This window comes from Aquila chrysaetos, chromosome 5, assembly GCF_900496995.4.
Source record: "Aquila chrysaetos chrysaetos chromosome 5, bAquChr1.4, whole genome shotgun sequence".
In the NCBI taxonomy this organism is placed as follows: Eukaryota; Metazoa; Chordata; class Aves; order Accipitriformes; family Accipitridae; genus Aquila; species Aquila chrysaetos.
In genome coordinates, this window is record NC_044008.1 from 16,955,357 (window position 1) to 16,971,037 (window position 15,681).

The 15,681-nt window shown below is 40.8% G+C and overlaps 1 protein-coding gene across 1 annotated transcript in view; it reads left to right on the forward strand.

The window, feature by feature from the left end:
• The window catches only part of CPNE8 (copine 8), a 109,278-nt gene that overhangs the window by 12,681 nt on the left and 80,916 nt on the right, over positions 1-15,681 (forward strand). Inside the window, exons 2-3 of the mRNA XM_030015655.1 lie at positions 21-61; positions 8,909-8,955. Of these exons, the coding sequence (XP_029871515.1) occupies positions 21-61; positions 8,909-8,955 (88 nt within the window). The remainder of the gene's footprint in view (positions 1-20; positions 62-8,908; positions 8,956-15,681) is intronic.

The following is a 15,681-nucleotide window of genomic DNA, read 5'->3' on the forward strand; positions in this document are numbered from 1 at the left end:
AATTTTTTTTTTTTTAACAGAAATCTTTTGGACAGAGATACATTTTCAAAATCTGATCCGAGTAAGTATATAGCATTTTATTGTTTCTTCTCATTATATATTCCAAATTTGTGAATACTGGATTAAAAATTAAGTGGGTGATTTTCTTCCATGTTAGGTTTACATTGTCTTTGTGACAATTATTTAAAGTAATTAAGTTACACTTATAGTTTCTGTAACATGAACTGGAATTTTAAAGACTTTAATATTGCTTTCCTGAGCTACATGGTCCCTTATTTAGCAGTCAACCTACATTTTCCTAAAATTAATAAATGCAGAAATGTATTTCTTTTTTTTTAAAGTATCTGTTGTTCCTGATCTCTTTCAAAGCTAGTAAGCAAACTTCTAAATAAACTAGAAGCAGTTGTTGCCACTAGTACATAGTGTCCACTAATCTGAGTCAAACGCTGAAAAATAAAATTAAGTTAATTCTTATAATGTATAAATCCTTAGATTATTGCATCTTGGGTCATGTTGTCTCCCCTACAAGTCTCCATATCTTTTTATCTGTAAGTTCATTTTCTTTTTTTAAGCCTGGGCTTTTCTTCCTTAGAATACCACGTATTGTACTTAGTGACATTGGAAATAACCTGAGACATATATTTCTATCTAGTGTCTGGACATGTAACCATGTCCTGATGGGATATACTTGAATATTGAGTCATGTGACAGTGTGAAACATTTGAGTACTTTAGTGAGAGTATGTTTGTCCGTTCTTACACCAAAAGTTTCTTGAGAGAGATTCCATAATACACTTTTGATGGGAAAAGCTTCTACTTCCTGCGGAAAAGCTGCATAAAGTTAGGAGTACCTTTGACATTCCTAACCTATAAAACATTTTTTTTTAAAAAAGGAGATGTAGGCAATACCATGCCTCTGGTGTAGGGAGATAATGCAGAAGCAGAATTGAGTGTCTTGCATATTACTAACTGTTTTTCAGTTGTCTAATAAAAACTCAGTTGTCTAGGTTAAGCAATGTTGAAGAGTTGTCAGTGACCTATTGCCCCTGATAGATTGAATTCAGAGATCTCTTTATTGAATCAAGGCACCTTTCAACAAAAGTGATGAGGTGTCTAATTTTTAAGCTCAAATATTATTAGGGACAAGTGCTTCAAGTTTTTATCAGATAGGGAACTGTAATAGGCATAAATTGCAGGGTTTGAGTAGCAGGGGACTGCAGCGTGACCTGTGTGGGAGGAGGCCATGAACCACCCTGTGGCTGTCACAGCTGGTTCCAGTCAGCTCTGAAAGCCATGTGAGTAACCATTGCCTGCCAGAACTTCTGCCAGCCAGGGGAGCACACGGTGCTCCTGCCTAAACATATTTTAGAAAACAAGTGGCAGCAGCTAGGAGCTAGAAGCACAGCTGCTGAAGATACTGCTGGGAGCCACACTTCTGAAGATATGCTGCTGGAGATGCATTCTTGAAAGGGGATGCTCCATACAAAAGGCAGTACACCTCTGAAGGGTCTGTGGCCTGTGGGCAGCCCAAGCCAGCGCAGGTGGGCAAACCCAAGCGATTGTGGCTGGTGGGTCACCCATGCTGGGGAAGGGACACAAGGGAACAGAGTGGCAGGAAAGCTTAAAGCAGTCTTAATGTCTATCTTTAAAATATTTCTGAGAAGTAAATTGGTGGTATTTTTTAGGGATTCAAAGAGTATGGAATTATTTTTTAAAGTGTCATAACCTTGCCTATCAGTTCAAAACATACTGCTCTCTTGTTTCTGGTAAATAGCTTATTTAAAGCATTCAAATTGGTGGTGTGCTTTAGAGATCTGGTCTCAAGTTGTGAGTACCCAGTTACGCTGCCAATCAGGCCTACCGGTCACAGGCTAGCAGTACAAAAACATGGAATACAGTAATACTGTCCTTAGTAGAGAGAAACTGTTGGCTCTGGAAGTATTTGCACTCAAGAAATTACTTGGCAAAGCAGCTTTGATTGTGGGTACTCTCCAAAGAGCGTACATTTAGTTTTAGTATTCTGCAGGGTTTTTTTATTAGCCAATGTAGTTTGTTTGCTCCTAGTGTCCTTTAGCTGAGGACAGAGATATGGCCGTACTGTAAAAGTGAGAGGATAAGGGTGTAGTATAAGAAGGGCTATTCTTTTCTTTAGTTGGAAGTACAGCAGGGTAACTTTCCTCAGTGTCTGTTTGCTGGGACAAAGGCCATTCTTAGGGTGGTCTGTATACAGTAACTTATATCCTGTTAGCTAAAAAAGGTGTCAAAACCAGCATCATACCACTTTCACAAGATCCACTTTTAGACCCACTGAATTTGCAACCATTGGATCTCATAGAAGATAGAACCATGTAGAGTCACTCTGCGTGTTGAGGTCTCATTGGATTTGACTAGGCCAATTCTAATATGCTTTTCAAACTCCAATGCAGTTATCTAGGGATCATACTGATAGTGAAAATCTGTTTTTAATGTCTTGGTCTTTTTCTCAGAGAGGGACACACATGAATATAGTTGACTCCCATGTCAACATGAACAGCCTTCTCCTGAAGTTAAGAAGGCACTTGTGATTTTTCTGGTTCTCATAGGAAGTTTGCTTAGCCTTTTTTTTTATACTGTAATTGCTACTCAGTATTTATCCCAATTCCAACCACTTCCCTGCAATATAGAATATTCATGCCGAGAGGAAACTGGCACTTGCCTCCCTAGAGGCAAGTTACAGAAATAATGTAGAGGTATTAGATATAGATGGGACAGACTTGGATAGCCAGACTTAAATAGTTCATGAAGTTTTAAACAATACTAAAGTCTCTCACTGACAGTGCTTTCTCCTCAGTGGAGTCAAAGCAAGTCATATTTATTGTAGCATTTGGACCATTCTGTTCTTCCACTTTGGAGACTGTTTTTTTCTAGGAATATTTTTGAGAAAACTTTTTTTTTTTTTTTTTTTAATTTGCTTGGAGAGAATGAGCTAAAGCAGTGCTTCCCTGGTGAGGCAGGGATAAGACCTACAAAGGAGATACAGATTACTGAATTTGGCGTGTTTCTTCATCTAATGACAGTTAGGCAGAATCATTTTCTTCCTAGGCACTGGCTCACCAAACTGAGCCACTCTGCAGCTGTGGTGGCAGCACCATGGTCAGGATGGAGTGTCCTCTTGTGGAGCCCTGTGACTCCTAGGTATGATAATAGAAAGAGTCTGATATGAAAGACTGGAGAGGTAAAAACTCTTCCCCTGGACGATCTCACCATGGAATAGTAACAATGAGGAGAATCTTATGACAACTGGGACAAAGGGACCTTCAGGAAGCTCTGCCTAGAAGGTATAGAAGCTGGTCAGTGAAGAGTAATGGGGAGTCCCTGCTAGAACGGGGTGCAGGATCATAGGAAGATTTAGGTAGCATGGGGAAAAGGCCTACTTTACTGTTAATAAGACTTGTGAAAAGGAATAGATGTGGTGTTATGTTTGGGAAAACTGAGGTGGGCGGTTTGGATGTAATAGTAGTTGCCAGGCTAAAGGATAAGCATATTGTCGTGGTTTAACCCCAGCCAGCAGCTAAGCACCACGCAGCCGCTCACTCACTCCCCCCCACCCAGTGGGATGGGGGAGAAAATCAGGGAAAAAGAAGCAAAACCCACGGGTTGAGATAAGAACAGTTTAATAGAACAGAAAAGAAGAAACGAATAATGATAATGATGACACTAATAAAATGACAACAGCAATAATGAAAGGATTGGAATGTACAAATGATGCGCAGTGCAATTGCTCACCACCCGCCGACCGGCACCCAGCTAGTCCCCGAGCAGCGATTCCCCGCCCCCACTTCCCAGTTCCTATACTGGATGGGACGTCCCATGGTATGGAACACACCGTTGGCCAGTTTGGGTCAGGTGCCCTGGCTGTGTCCTGTGCCAACTTCTTGTGCCCCTCCAGCTTTCTCGCTGGCTGGGCATGAGAAGCTGAAAAATCCTTGACATTAGTCTAAACACTACTAGCAGCAACTGAAAACATCGGTGTTATCAACATTCTTCTCATACTGAACTCAAAACATAGCACCGTACCAGCTACTAGGAAGACAGTTAACTCTATTCCAGCTGAAACTAGGACACATATACACATTGAATGGGAAAGGACCAGAGTAGGGTAAGGGAGGCCCAAACTGTCTGGGAAAATAAGAAAGTGCAGACTATATTTTGGGAACTGAATCTACAACTGAGTGATAACTGTTGACACTTCCACCCTCATTCATTGCAAGATTTCATTAAATTTACCTTGAATTTGACACTGTGGTATCAGTGTCCAGAGTTAAAAATTACTAAATGTTAATGTTTCTGACTATAGGTATGGATGTATCTTCCCTTGGAAGAGCTCACATGGCAAAGCCTTCCAAAAGGGTTTCTCAGCCAACTTCCTTGTGAGGGTATGTGTATTGGTTTTGCTGGCAAGGTTTTGGTAGCGGGGGGGGGTTACAGGGGTGGCTTCTGTAAGAAGTTGCTGGAAGCTTCCCCTGTGTTCGAGAGAGAGCCAATACCAGCCGGCTCTAAGATGGACCTGCCGCCGGCCAAGGCCGAGCCAATCAGCGATAGTGGTAACGCCTCTGTGATAACATTTTTAAGAAGGAAAAAAAAAGTTGGGACAGGCAGATTCGGCAGCCGGAGAGAGGAGTGAGAACATGTAAGAGAAACAACTCTGCGGACACCAAGGTCAGTGAAGAAGGAGGGGGAGGAGATGCTCCAGGCGCCGGAGCAGAGATTCCCCTGCGGCCCGTGGTGAAGACCATGGTGAGGCAGGCTGTCCCCCTGCAGTCCATGGAGGTCCACGGTGGAGCAGATATCCACCTGTAGCCCGTGGAGGACCCCACGCCGGAGCAGGTGGGTTTCCCGAAGGAGGCTGTGACCCCATGGGAACCCTGCGCTGGAGCAGGTTCCTGGCAGGACCTGCGGATCTGTGGAGAGAGGAGCCCACGGAGCAGGTTTTCTGGCAGGACTTGTGACCCCGTGGGGGACCCACGCTGGAGCAGTGTGCTCCTGAAGGACTGCACACCGTGGAAAGGACCCATGCTGGAGCAGTTCGTGAAGAGCTGCAGCCCGTGGGAAGGGCCCACGTTGGAGAAGTTCGTGGAGGACTGTCTCCCGTGGGTGGGACCCCACGCTGGAGCAGGGAAGAGTGTGATGAGTCCTCCCCCTGAGGAGGATGAAGCGGCAGAAAACAACGTGTGATGAACTGACCGTAAACCCCATCCCCATCCCCCTGTGCCGCTGGGGGGGGGGTTGGTAGAGAAGCCGGGAGTGAAGTTGTGCCCGGGAAGAAGGGAGGGGTGGAGGGAAGGTGTTCTGAGATTCGTTTTTTTTCTCATTACCCTACTCTGGTTGATTTGTAATAAAGTGAGTTAATTTCCCCAAGTTGAGTCTGTTTTGCCCGTGACGGTAAGTGATGAGTGATATCTCTCCTGTCCTTATCTCGACCCACAAGCTCTTTGTTATATTTTCTCTCCCCTGTCCAGCTGAGGAGGGGGAGTGATAGAACGGCTTTGGTGGGCACCTGGCAACCAGCCAGGGTCAACCCATCACAGTATGTTATTCTTCATCAATTCGGTGCTCCGAACTTCCTCGTTGCTCCCTCAGTTTTCCAGATTGCAAGAGAACTGGTTGTTCAGGTCCATCTTATGATGTAGTTGCATGATACGTTGGCTTTTGAAACTTAAGAATTTCCTGTTTATCCCACTTATTTCTTCTCCTCCCACGTAACAATGCTATTAACTATTTTCTGCTCAAAAAAAAAAAATTGGTTGCTTCATGAAGCCTTAGATCTCTGGTTTGAGCAGTTCAAGTGCTTTAGGTCACCTTCAACATACTTATCTGCATTTCTCCAGTTGGATATGACTTTGAAGAAGTTTTTGAGGGATTATTGTAATTAGTATGATATCAGGGTCTTTATAAAACCATCTCTCCAAGAGCCTTTAAGTATAGTGAATCTTACCACTGATGGAGGCCAGTATCATGGACGGTTTCCTGAAAACTTCTGGGGTGAGTTTTAGAGGAAAGATAGAAGAAGTTTTTAAATTATTCTAAATTTGCAAAGTATTTATCAGAAAGTCTGGAACATATGTCTTTTCTATAGCCTTCATTAGGACTGACTTTTTTTTGAAATGTCAGTTTGAGATGCACATGTATGTATCACTGTCAAACTTGCACCTTGTACTTATAATAAAATAAATTTTACATGAGATGATTATTAATCTATATCTTCATTATATTTAAAGTACCTGCCACATCTGCAGCCTAGATAAATATCAGAAAATTGCTAGTCACACTACAAATTCTTAGCTCTTTTCTCCTCATTTAAGGTTTTATATAAATGATTCTTAAACTAGACAGGTGGTCCCACTCCTGGGATATACTTTTAGAAGCACTGGGGAGCCACTGGTGATGGAGGGGAATAGAAGTCTACTAATGCCTCAGCGGTGAAAGGGTGAGAATGTTAGCATTGCTTGCTCTAAGTCCTCCAAAGATAAAAAAAACCCCAAATGATAGTAAACTGAATACTAAGAAACTGAATTTGGAAACTAGGATTCTAACAGACAGACAGGTGTGAGCAGCCTTCCAAAAAGTAGGAATAGAGTAGGAGACTGAATTAGTTTTAAGGTAGAGCTTTACACCTGTTTTTTAACCCTTTTATATTGTGTGACTCCCATGTGATCAACCATGGTAGGAGATGAAAATTGTCCTATGATAATCTTTTTTAGTCTTATTGTTCATAGCTGTTCTTTTATTTGGCTTCATAAACTAGGGAGATAAGGTAGCGCCAGAATGTTTCTTTTCTGAAAATTTGACGGTAGTGGATATTTTACAGTTGTATTGTTTCTTGCTTCTCCTCAATATTAAATCTCTCATTTTTTAAAATTCTTTTTGTTCCACAGCTGCAATGCACAATTGTTACTTGATTTACTGTATTAACACTAATACGCAGGGCAGGATGTAGTACAAAAAATAAAGCAGCAAATTGATAGTGAAAAGTGATTATGTTTAAGAAAAGTCTGGACAATACAAATATCTGAATAGCAAAAGTACACATAAGCTGTAAAGAGTGGCTTTTCCTCTAAGTGAATTTCAGTTCTATTCTCAACTGGGGTTATAGGATGGGAAATTTCCAATTGAAAATTTAGATGTAAGCTCTTGGCAAAATGGACAAAATCCACAATTATATCTGCTTTTGAAATTAGTAAGACATTTGCATTCTTGAAACCACTACTGAAAATTGGAAAATATTCATTATTGCAGAACTGGTAACATTAATTTGAAAAAGAGTTTCCAATGGGGAAAGTGAAAGGAATATTTGTGAGAGCCTACCTGATTCTATGTTAGCAGTAGGGGTATTTCCAGAGAATATTTTTTTGCTTGTTTTTATCTATGGAGACTTCCTTTGGCAACATTTCCTTCGTCTGCCAGGGTTACCTTGGCACAGCCATTTAACTTCATTCTTCATGTAATATAGTTCAGCAGTCTACTCCAGAGTGTGCTGTAAAAATAGGCTCGTTGGTTTGGATTCATCCTACCATAAGCAGGAACCAAAGCTAGGAGCATGGTTGCCCAAGGTTTAATTTAGAGTAAATGGAGGAAGACAGACATCTCCGGAGAATGATTTTGAAATTTTTTGTAAAAGCTTTTTTCTTCTACAAGGCATCTTATTTGAAAAAAAGTTGAATTGTGTTAACTCTTAACTTCTATGTGAGCTAAAATATTGAACTTGCTTTTTTCTGTTCTTCCTCTTATTTGCTGCTGCCTAATAGTATTTTTTTTTTTGCTCCACACCAAATACCTTTCAAGTAAGAAGAAAATGTTGTTTGGAGCTTGACTTCATTTCTACTTTGGTCTGTTGATGATTCTGACGTCATCGAGAACAAAACCAGGCTCCTACCTTTATTGTTCGAGGCTGCAACCCAAACCAGTATTATTTTTAGCCTTTTGCTGAAAAATAACGGTCAGCACAGGAGAAGAATTTGTCAGGAGAAGTGTTCAAATACCTATATTTCCATTGTTTAGAAAAGGGTTGTAGTGGAGTTTCAGTTAAAAATTGCTTTATGGTTGTTAGCTGCAACTAATTCAAGACTGTAGAAAATCAAGTTTGTACTACTCCTTCAGTGCAAATGATTTGTACTTATAATAGTGTTTAAAAGACCTGCGTATAATCACTGTACCTCTGTCACCAGTCCCTGTGATGGAAGCTGCAGATTAATGTGTAATGGGTTCTCTACAGGAAAAACAGATCTCTAAGGAGAGTGATGCCTGTGGGATTATGCTGCTTGGTCTTTCTAAAACAGCTTAGGTCAACAAACTTGATTGATTCCATTTTTTTATTAGGCTTTAGTTTTTTCTTATAAAAAAAAAAAAGGATGCATATGCAGGATACTTAAATATATATATAAATAATTTGAAGCAGAATTAAGGACGAAAACCTGAGAAGTTTTTTTTTTTCCTTTTTCCACTTTTATTTCCCCTGTCTCTTTCCAGTAGGATCCTCATTTGTTTTTATTTTAATTCTCTCATCTCTTGAAGGAAGCATAATTTAGGGTAATTATGCATTAGATTAACTAGGATAGCCCAACCATCCACATTTAATGAAGACCTGCTTTTATCCAATTTTACTGCTAAGGATTGTCAAGTGATTTGCTGGAGGTCAAGCATAAGTGTTGCCTCCTATTTTAGAACCACCCTATTTATTAGCTCATTGCTGCAACAACTAGACCATATTGTTGCAGGTCTGGTTAGGCATACTGAAAACTGAGGGAAAACTTATTACTATTTGATTGTCCTAGTTACTAATTTCAACAGTACAACAGACTACAAAATTGGTTCAGTTAATTTAAGAATATGTTAAATTCTGAAAATGACCATTTTTTTTTTTCTTTTCACAGTCTGTGTTTTGTACACGCAGGCCATTGGAAACAAAGAATGGAGAGAGGTAAGATGCATATTCATAGATGTATAAACTTTTTGAGTATACTTAAGGCTGGTCATTTGCCCTAGCAGAAAAGGGCATGTCATAGCCTCTTGAATGCCATGCTAAACAATGGGAGTCCTATGTACCAGTAAACACTTAAAACCTAGTCACGTTAATCTCAATTTCCATATCTGTTTTGCATATTTCCATCAAAAGGGAAAACAAAATTAGAGAAAATACATGAGTTCTCTGTTTTACAGTCTCCCTGAGATAAATGAAATTAAACTTAGCTATCAATCTGGACAAGGTTTGTGGGTATCAAGAGAAGAAGATGCTCAAACAGTACAAGATCTATGGAAGGATTCAACTGTGGTGATGGTCAGTGTCCGCGAAACTAGCCTGTAGTTGTGGTAGAGATCTACTTTTCCTGGGTAGTGTTTGGGAGAAGTTAGGTGCTGCTGAATGGAGTATATACCAGGCAACAAGGGAGGGAGGGTATTATGCATAGGTTGGACTATATCTTCTTAACCAATCAGTGTAAACAGTGGAGAGATATGTCTTAAGAAACTAAATCAAGTATGTCTAAATTGGATATCTACAGCAGATCAACATTATAGCCTGGAGCTGTCTCCCTGTATTTAGTCATCTAATTTTTCTCCATTAATGTTATTCTTTGAAAGGGTTGACAGCGTTGGGGGAAGGGTGGTCATCTTCCTACTGATAAAATGCGCTATTTAGCTGCCTTACAGAGAGGATTGATTGAACTGTTCACTGTAGGTGGTCTGCTGTGTGGCCATGTGTTCTAAGAACAGAGCCAAGAGAGGAATGAACTATCTTACCATTTTTCCCTGTAAAAGAGAAGAGGTCTGATGTTCTTATTTTCAGAACTGATATTTTATGTGATTACTACTGTGTAAAAATTCCACTGGAGGGGCCAGGGGCACAGAAACTAGACCTCTTCCCTTACACTTGGTATCCTTGCCAGTTGGCTGGAGAAACATATTTTCTGCTTTGCTGAAACATGGTGGATGGGGGTTTCAGTCTTGTCAAGATGAGAGAATTGAATTTGTCTCCTGCTTGGATAAAAGCTCATATAATGGGCAATACATGAAACATTGTACCTACTTCATTTGTAGTTTTTAGTTAAATTGCTGGTCTCTGTTGTTCTGAACTGTGTATTAGACATCCTCTCAGTATACATACTGTATCATATTCCTCTGATGATTTGTATGAAGAAATGTCAGTTTGAGGACCCTAAATGGGAATTCACTAGCGAATCTTAATTAAATTCATAGAAGTAGTGGACATAAACAGAATTCTAAATGTCTACATAGCTAACTCTGAAAACACAGGAGTCTTCAGGCATTCAGGTGACTAGGTGGCTTGGTGCTGTTTGGTAGTCAAGCCTAGATCATCTCTAAAGCATTTGGGTCCTTTTCTGGTCTAGGATTAAGATGATTTTGTCAGAAATTCTGGCTTTTATTGTTGTCTAAGGTTCTGTATTGGGTTTGTGTGGTGGGGTTTTGGTAGCAGGGGAGGAGGCTACATGGGTGGCTCCTGTGAGAAGCTGCTTGAAGCTTCCCTGGCTCCAAGTCGGACCTGCCTCTGGCCCAGGCCGAGCCCGTCAGCGACGGTGGTATCGCCTCTGGGAGAACAGATTTAAGAAGGGGAACCTGCAGTGAGTAGGGGGATTGGAATGTGAGAGGAACCCCTCTGCAGATACCGAGGTCAGTGAGGAGGGAGGGGTAGGAGGGGCTGCCCCTGCAGCCCGTGGTGAGACGGCAGGCTGCCCCCCACAGCCCATGGAGGGGAGCAGATGCCCACCTGCAGACCCCACGCCAGAGCAGGTGGATGACCCCGAAGATGGCAATGACTCCATGGGAAAGCCCACGCTGGAGCAGTCTGTGCCTGAAGGACTGCAGCCCATGCAAGGGACCCACACTGGAGCAGTTTGTGAAGAACTTCCCACGGGCTGCAGGACTCATGCTGGAGAAGTTCATGGAGGACTGTCTTCCGTGGGAGGGACCCCAAGCTGGAGCAGGGGAGGAGTGAGGAGTCCTCCCCCTGAGGAGGAAGGAGCGGCAGAGACAAGGTGTGAGGAACTGACCCCAGCCCCCATTCCCCATCCCCCTGCACTGCTCCGGGGGAGGAGGGAGAGAAAATCAGGAGTTGAGTTGGGCTCGGGAAGGAGAGGGGGAAGCTGTTTTAAGATTTGTTTTTATTTCTCATTATCCTACTCTGATTTGATTGGTAACCAATTAAATTGATTTTCATTTTTTTCCCCCAAGTCAAATCTGTTTTTTGCCTGTGACCATAAGTGGTGAGTGATCCCTCCCTGTCCTTGTCTTGACCCACGAGCTTTTCATTGTATTTTCTCCTCCCCATCCCACCAGGGGTTGAGGAGTGAGCGAGTGGCCATGTGGTGCTTTGTTGCCAGCTGGGCTTAAACCATGACAGGTTCATATGTAATTTTGGGGAATTTTCTTACTTCGCTGGTGTAACTGTTAAAATAAGTATTAACCATTTTTAATAACATCATTGTCCTGATAGTAAAATTATAACATTAGCACCTTACTTAGCAAATGTTCCATGTGCTTGTTTTGAGGTAACTTAGGAGATTGTAAATGGAAAGATTCCATCTGCTCTTGATTTTAACAGATCCAATTTTGTAATGGTTGAAGTGTGTCACCACCTTATATTGTCCTCTGCCATTTTATCACCTTCACCAAAGCAAAAACACCTGAACAGGGCAGTGTGCAACATTATTGCTTGTATTGCGTCTTTGCATTGATTAGAGAGTATCTTGGCTAGGTGATGCACTTTGGCATGTGGTTAATGGTATCATATACCAGTTTAGGAACTACAGGAGTTAAAACAGACTTTTGACATGGCAGTTGCTAGAAAACCTTATGTTTTTTTTCTTTTAAGACATAATTATCTCTGTCTTGTCTATCAGGAGAAGGTCTAGGTATAGGTATTTACAACTCAGTTGACTGTTTAAACTATTTATAGTTAATGGAAAAAGGTAACAACCTGAGGGCAGTTCATCAGACCTAATTTAGATGTCTGCATTTGATCAGATGAATCATTCTTTAGAAATGCCTCCAAATGATGATCAAAAGCCTACACTTTTGACTATGTCAGATATAAAGTTTGGTGAGGAGAATCCTATTCCTAGTAGCTGTTATGACAGTCAAAATTCAGAGGTTGCCATGATAGAGGGGCTGAGTCGGGGTTGCATTTTATATGTTGTGGTGTATTATATTTATACCAGTGGTAAAAAATAAGGTGGTAGGTAGAAGATTAGTTGATATGTACATTAGATGAGTAATCTTATATCTTTATTTTCGTGCTTTTTCTGCCTGCAGTGGTGAATGCACTAATACTGTGTTTTTCAATAAAATTCTGTATATGTGTCCATTTTGTTGCATTTAAGCATTTTTTTAATATTTTACTAGCTTGTAGAGGTGGAATTCACCTGGAACTGTTTGGAGAAGATAAAACTGAGACAAATAATAAGCCCCTGATGATATGTGTAGACATTAAATAATTGTGTTCAGTCATGGCAACATACTTTACTTTGTTTCTGTTCCATATCCTTTTATGCATACTTCTCTTCCTTCTTTTGCATAATTACTTTCTTTTGAAGACTGCAGAAAATACTTGGGGATCATAAACACAGTAAATATTTTCATAGTCTCCATAAATTCCCTAGCACTCTATTCTAGTGCTTTTTTTTCCCCTTCAGCTAAGCTATTCAGATGAATTCAATACAGTAGTTAAATCAAACCTTTATTTAATGAAGGGTAGATGTTTTCTGGGCGCTGACTCCTGTTTGCCTGTGGTACAGATTCCAGTGTTTTTACCCAGTAGTATTCTTGCACACCAAATCCTCAGCAAATAATGAAAATGTTTTGTTCTAAATTTAATAGGGTGTTTTTTCTCGAAACAGTTTCCCTGTTTTCACTTACAGTGTGATCATCAGGTATTTCAATTAATATAATTGGCAACAAATGCATCATCAGAACCTGAGCTTAGGTTTTAAAGTATTTACTTCCCTTTACTTTCTGAGGACACATTTGAAATATGGCTAAGTATATGTTACTGTTACCTACAGAAGCTTTAAATAATATATTGAAAGAATCTGAATTTCTTCATTTAGAAGGGGGTGTTAATTCTGAAAATAAGATGGAGCACTTCAAAGGTGAATGTTAAATAACTAATAGACATTGTAAAACACTCAACCAACTGCAGTTTCACTGGCAATATCCACCAATGGTAAGTGTTAAAGAACTGCCTATGGAGCAAGGCTCTGAGTCTCTGGTCCATCTACTGTAAGAATGCAGTGGATGCAAATTAAATTTGTATACCTGTCTGGAAGTCTGTTCTCTTGCTGGTCCTTATTATGCTGATTTCCAGCTTCATGGGCTGCCAAATGTTATTTTATATCCTCAGTAAATTTCCATTGTATCTTCTAAAATTGTTCATGGCTTCCCATTCTTCATGTTCATTAATTCTGTTCACTTTTTTTTTTAATCTGGAGTAAATACACTGGAGACAAGAAAAAGCATCTTTTTTGATTGAGTCGTCAAACTGAGAGAGCAGGCAGTTAGGCAAGTTTGTAGTGGAATCCCAAGATAGCAAAGGTGACCAGTTTGTAAGGAAATTAAAAAATACTATCATGAGCTCTACCTAGTCCCTATACTGTACAGTTTATCAACGGAAGGGCTTCTCCCTTTATGTGCTCACATTGCTTATTCAGCCATCCTAACTTCTGTATTAAGATAGCTGTTACTTTTTTTCCTCATGTGCATATAGTGTTTTATTCATCCATGTGGAATTTCATCTACCATTTTATTGTCTGATCACTCAGTATGAATAATGTTGTTCTGCCAAGTCTTCATAGTTGCCTTTTATATATTTATCCTGTTTAATTCAGTAAAAATCTATTTGTCTTGTAACTATTTATTCAGTCCCTGCTCCAGATCGTTTAGGCATGTATGGTACTGCATGGTTCCATCCATGGACATCCAAGTCCATAGGAACTTGTTGAGACCTTGCAAGGAGTCTTCATCCAGCAAATTGACTGCTTATTCTTATGTTTTCTTTCCAATCTACTAATAAATCAATAAATTATTGTAATAATAAAAATAATTAATTAGTAAATTATAAGTAATGATAATTAACTTATGACATTAATTGATCTCCAAGAGGCAAATATTGTCCCCTTTTGTCATAAGATACTAGATAATGGTGTTCCCCAGGGCTCAGTATTGGGGCCAGTTCTGTTTAATATCTTTATCAATGATCTGGACGAGGGGATCGAGTGCACCGTTGGTAAGTTTGCAGACGATACCAAGTTGGGAGGGAGGGTTGATCTGCTCAAGGGTAGGAAGGGTCTACAGAGGGATCTGGACAGGCTGGGTCGATGGGCTGAGGCCAGTTGTGTGAGGTTCAACAGGGCCAAGTGCCGGGTCCTGCGCTTGGGTCACAACAACCCCATGCAATGCTACTGGCTTGGGGAAGAGTGGCTGGAAAGCTGCCCGCCAGAAAATGACCTGGGGGTGCTGGTCAACAGCCGGCTGAATATGAGCTGGCAATGTGCCCAGGTGGCCAAGAAGACCAACAGCATCCTGGCTTGTATCAGAAATGGTGTGGCCAGCAGGAGCAGCAAAGTGATTGTCCCCCTGTACTTGGCACTGGTGAGGCTGCGCCTCGAGCACTGTGTTCAGTTTTGGGCCCCTCACTACAGGAAAGACATTGAGGTGCTGGAGTGTGTCCAGAGAAGGGCAACGAAGCTGGTGAAGGGTCTGGAGCACAAGTCTTATGAGGAGTGGCTGAGGGAACTGGGGTTGTTTAGTCTGGAGAAAAGGAGGCTGAGGGGAGACCTTACCGCTCCCTACAACTACCTGAAAGGAGGTTGTAGTGAGGTGGGTGTTGGTCTCTTCTATCAAGTAACAAGTGATAGGACAAGAGGAAACAGCCTCAGGTTGTGCCAGGGGAGGTTTAGATTGGATATTAGGATAAATTTCTTCACCAAAATGGTTGTCAAGCATTGTAACAGGCTGCCCAGGGAAGTGGTTGAGACACCATCCCTGGAGGTATTTAAAAGATGTGTAGATATGGCACTTAGGGACATGTGGTAGACTTGGCAGTGTTTGTTTAGTTTTTGGACTTGATGATCTTAAAGGAGTCTTCCAACCTAAATGATTTTATGATTCTGTGATAATCTGACTGATTTTGTTCAAAGTGGACAACTTACTCATGTGTATAGTAGTTAAGCATTTCACTGCAGCATCTACCAATTTGATTACCATTTGAACCATAGTAAGACATGCTTTTGAGTCTCCTTTGTAGATTTTGAAGGCTGTCTTAAAACATCTAGCCTTTGTCATTTTCATTGTAATCGACATTTATTGATATTTAGATTTGGGGGTTTTTTAGAGTGCTGTTGAAGTTTCTTTGGAACAATAGCCTGTATCTTCTTTAGCAGAGGGAAATGGCATAAATAGGAATGTGGTTTCTAGCAGATTAGTAGAAAAAGTTTCAGTACAAGGAAGCCAAGGATGGAGAGTATGGAAGAAGCCTATACTGTCCCAGTTGTAAAGAAAGAGTAAATTTTGCTGCTGCATGATACTCAGTTCACTGGAAAGCTTTCTCTGGCAGATTTCTCGAAAGAATCAACTGCTTGAGGGAATTAAGACAGTTGGAATAAAAGAACATCATCTTTTCAAGGTAGTCATGTTT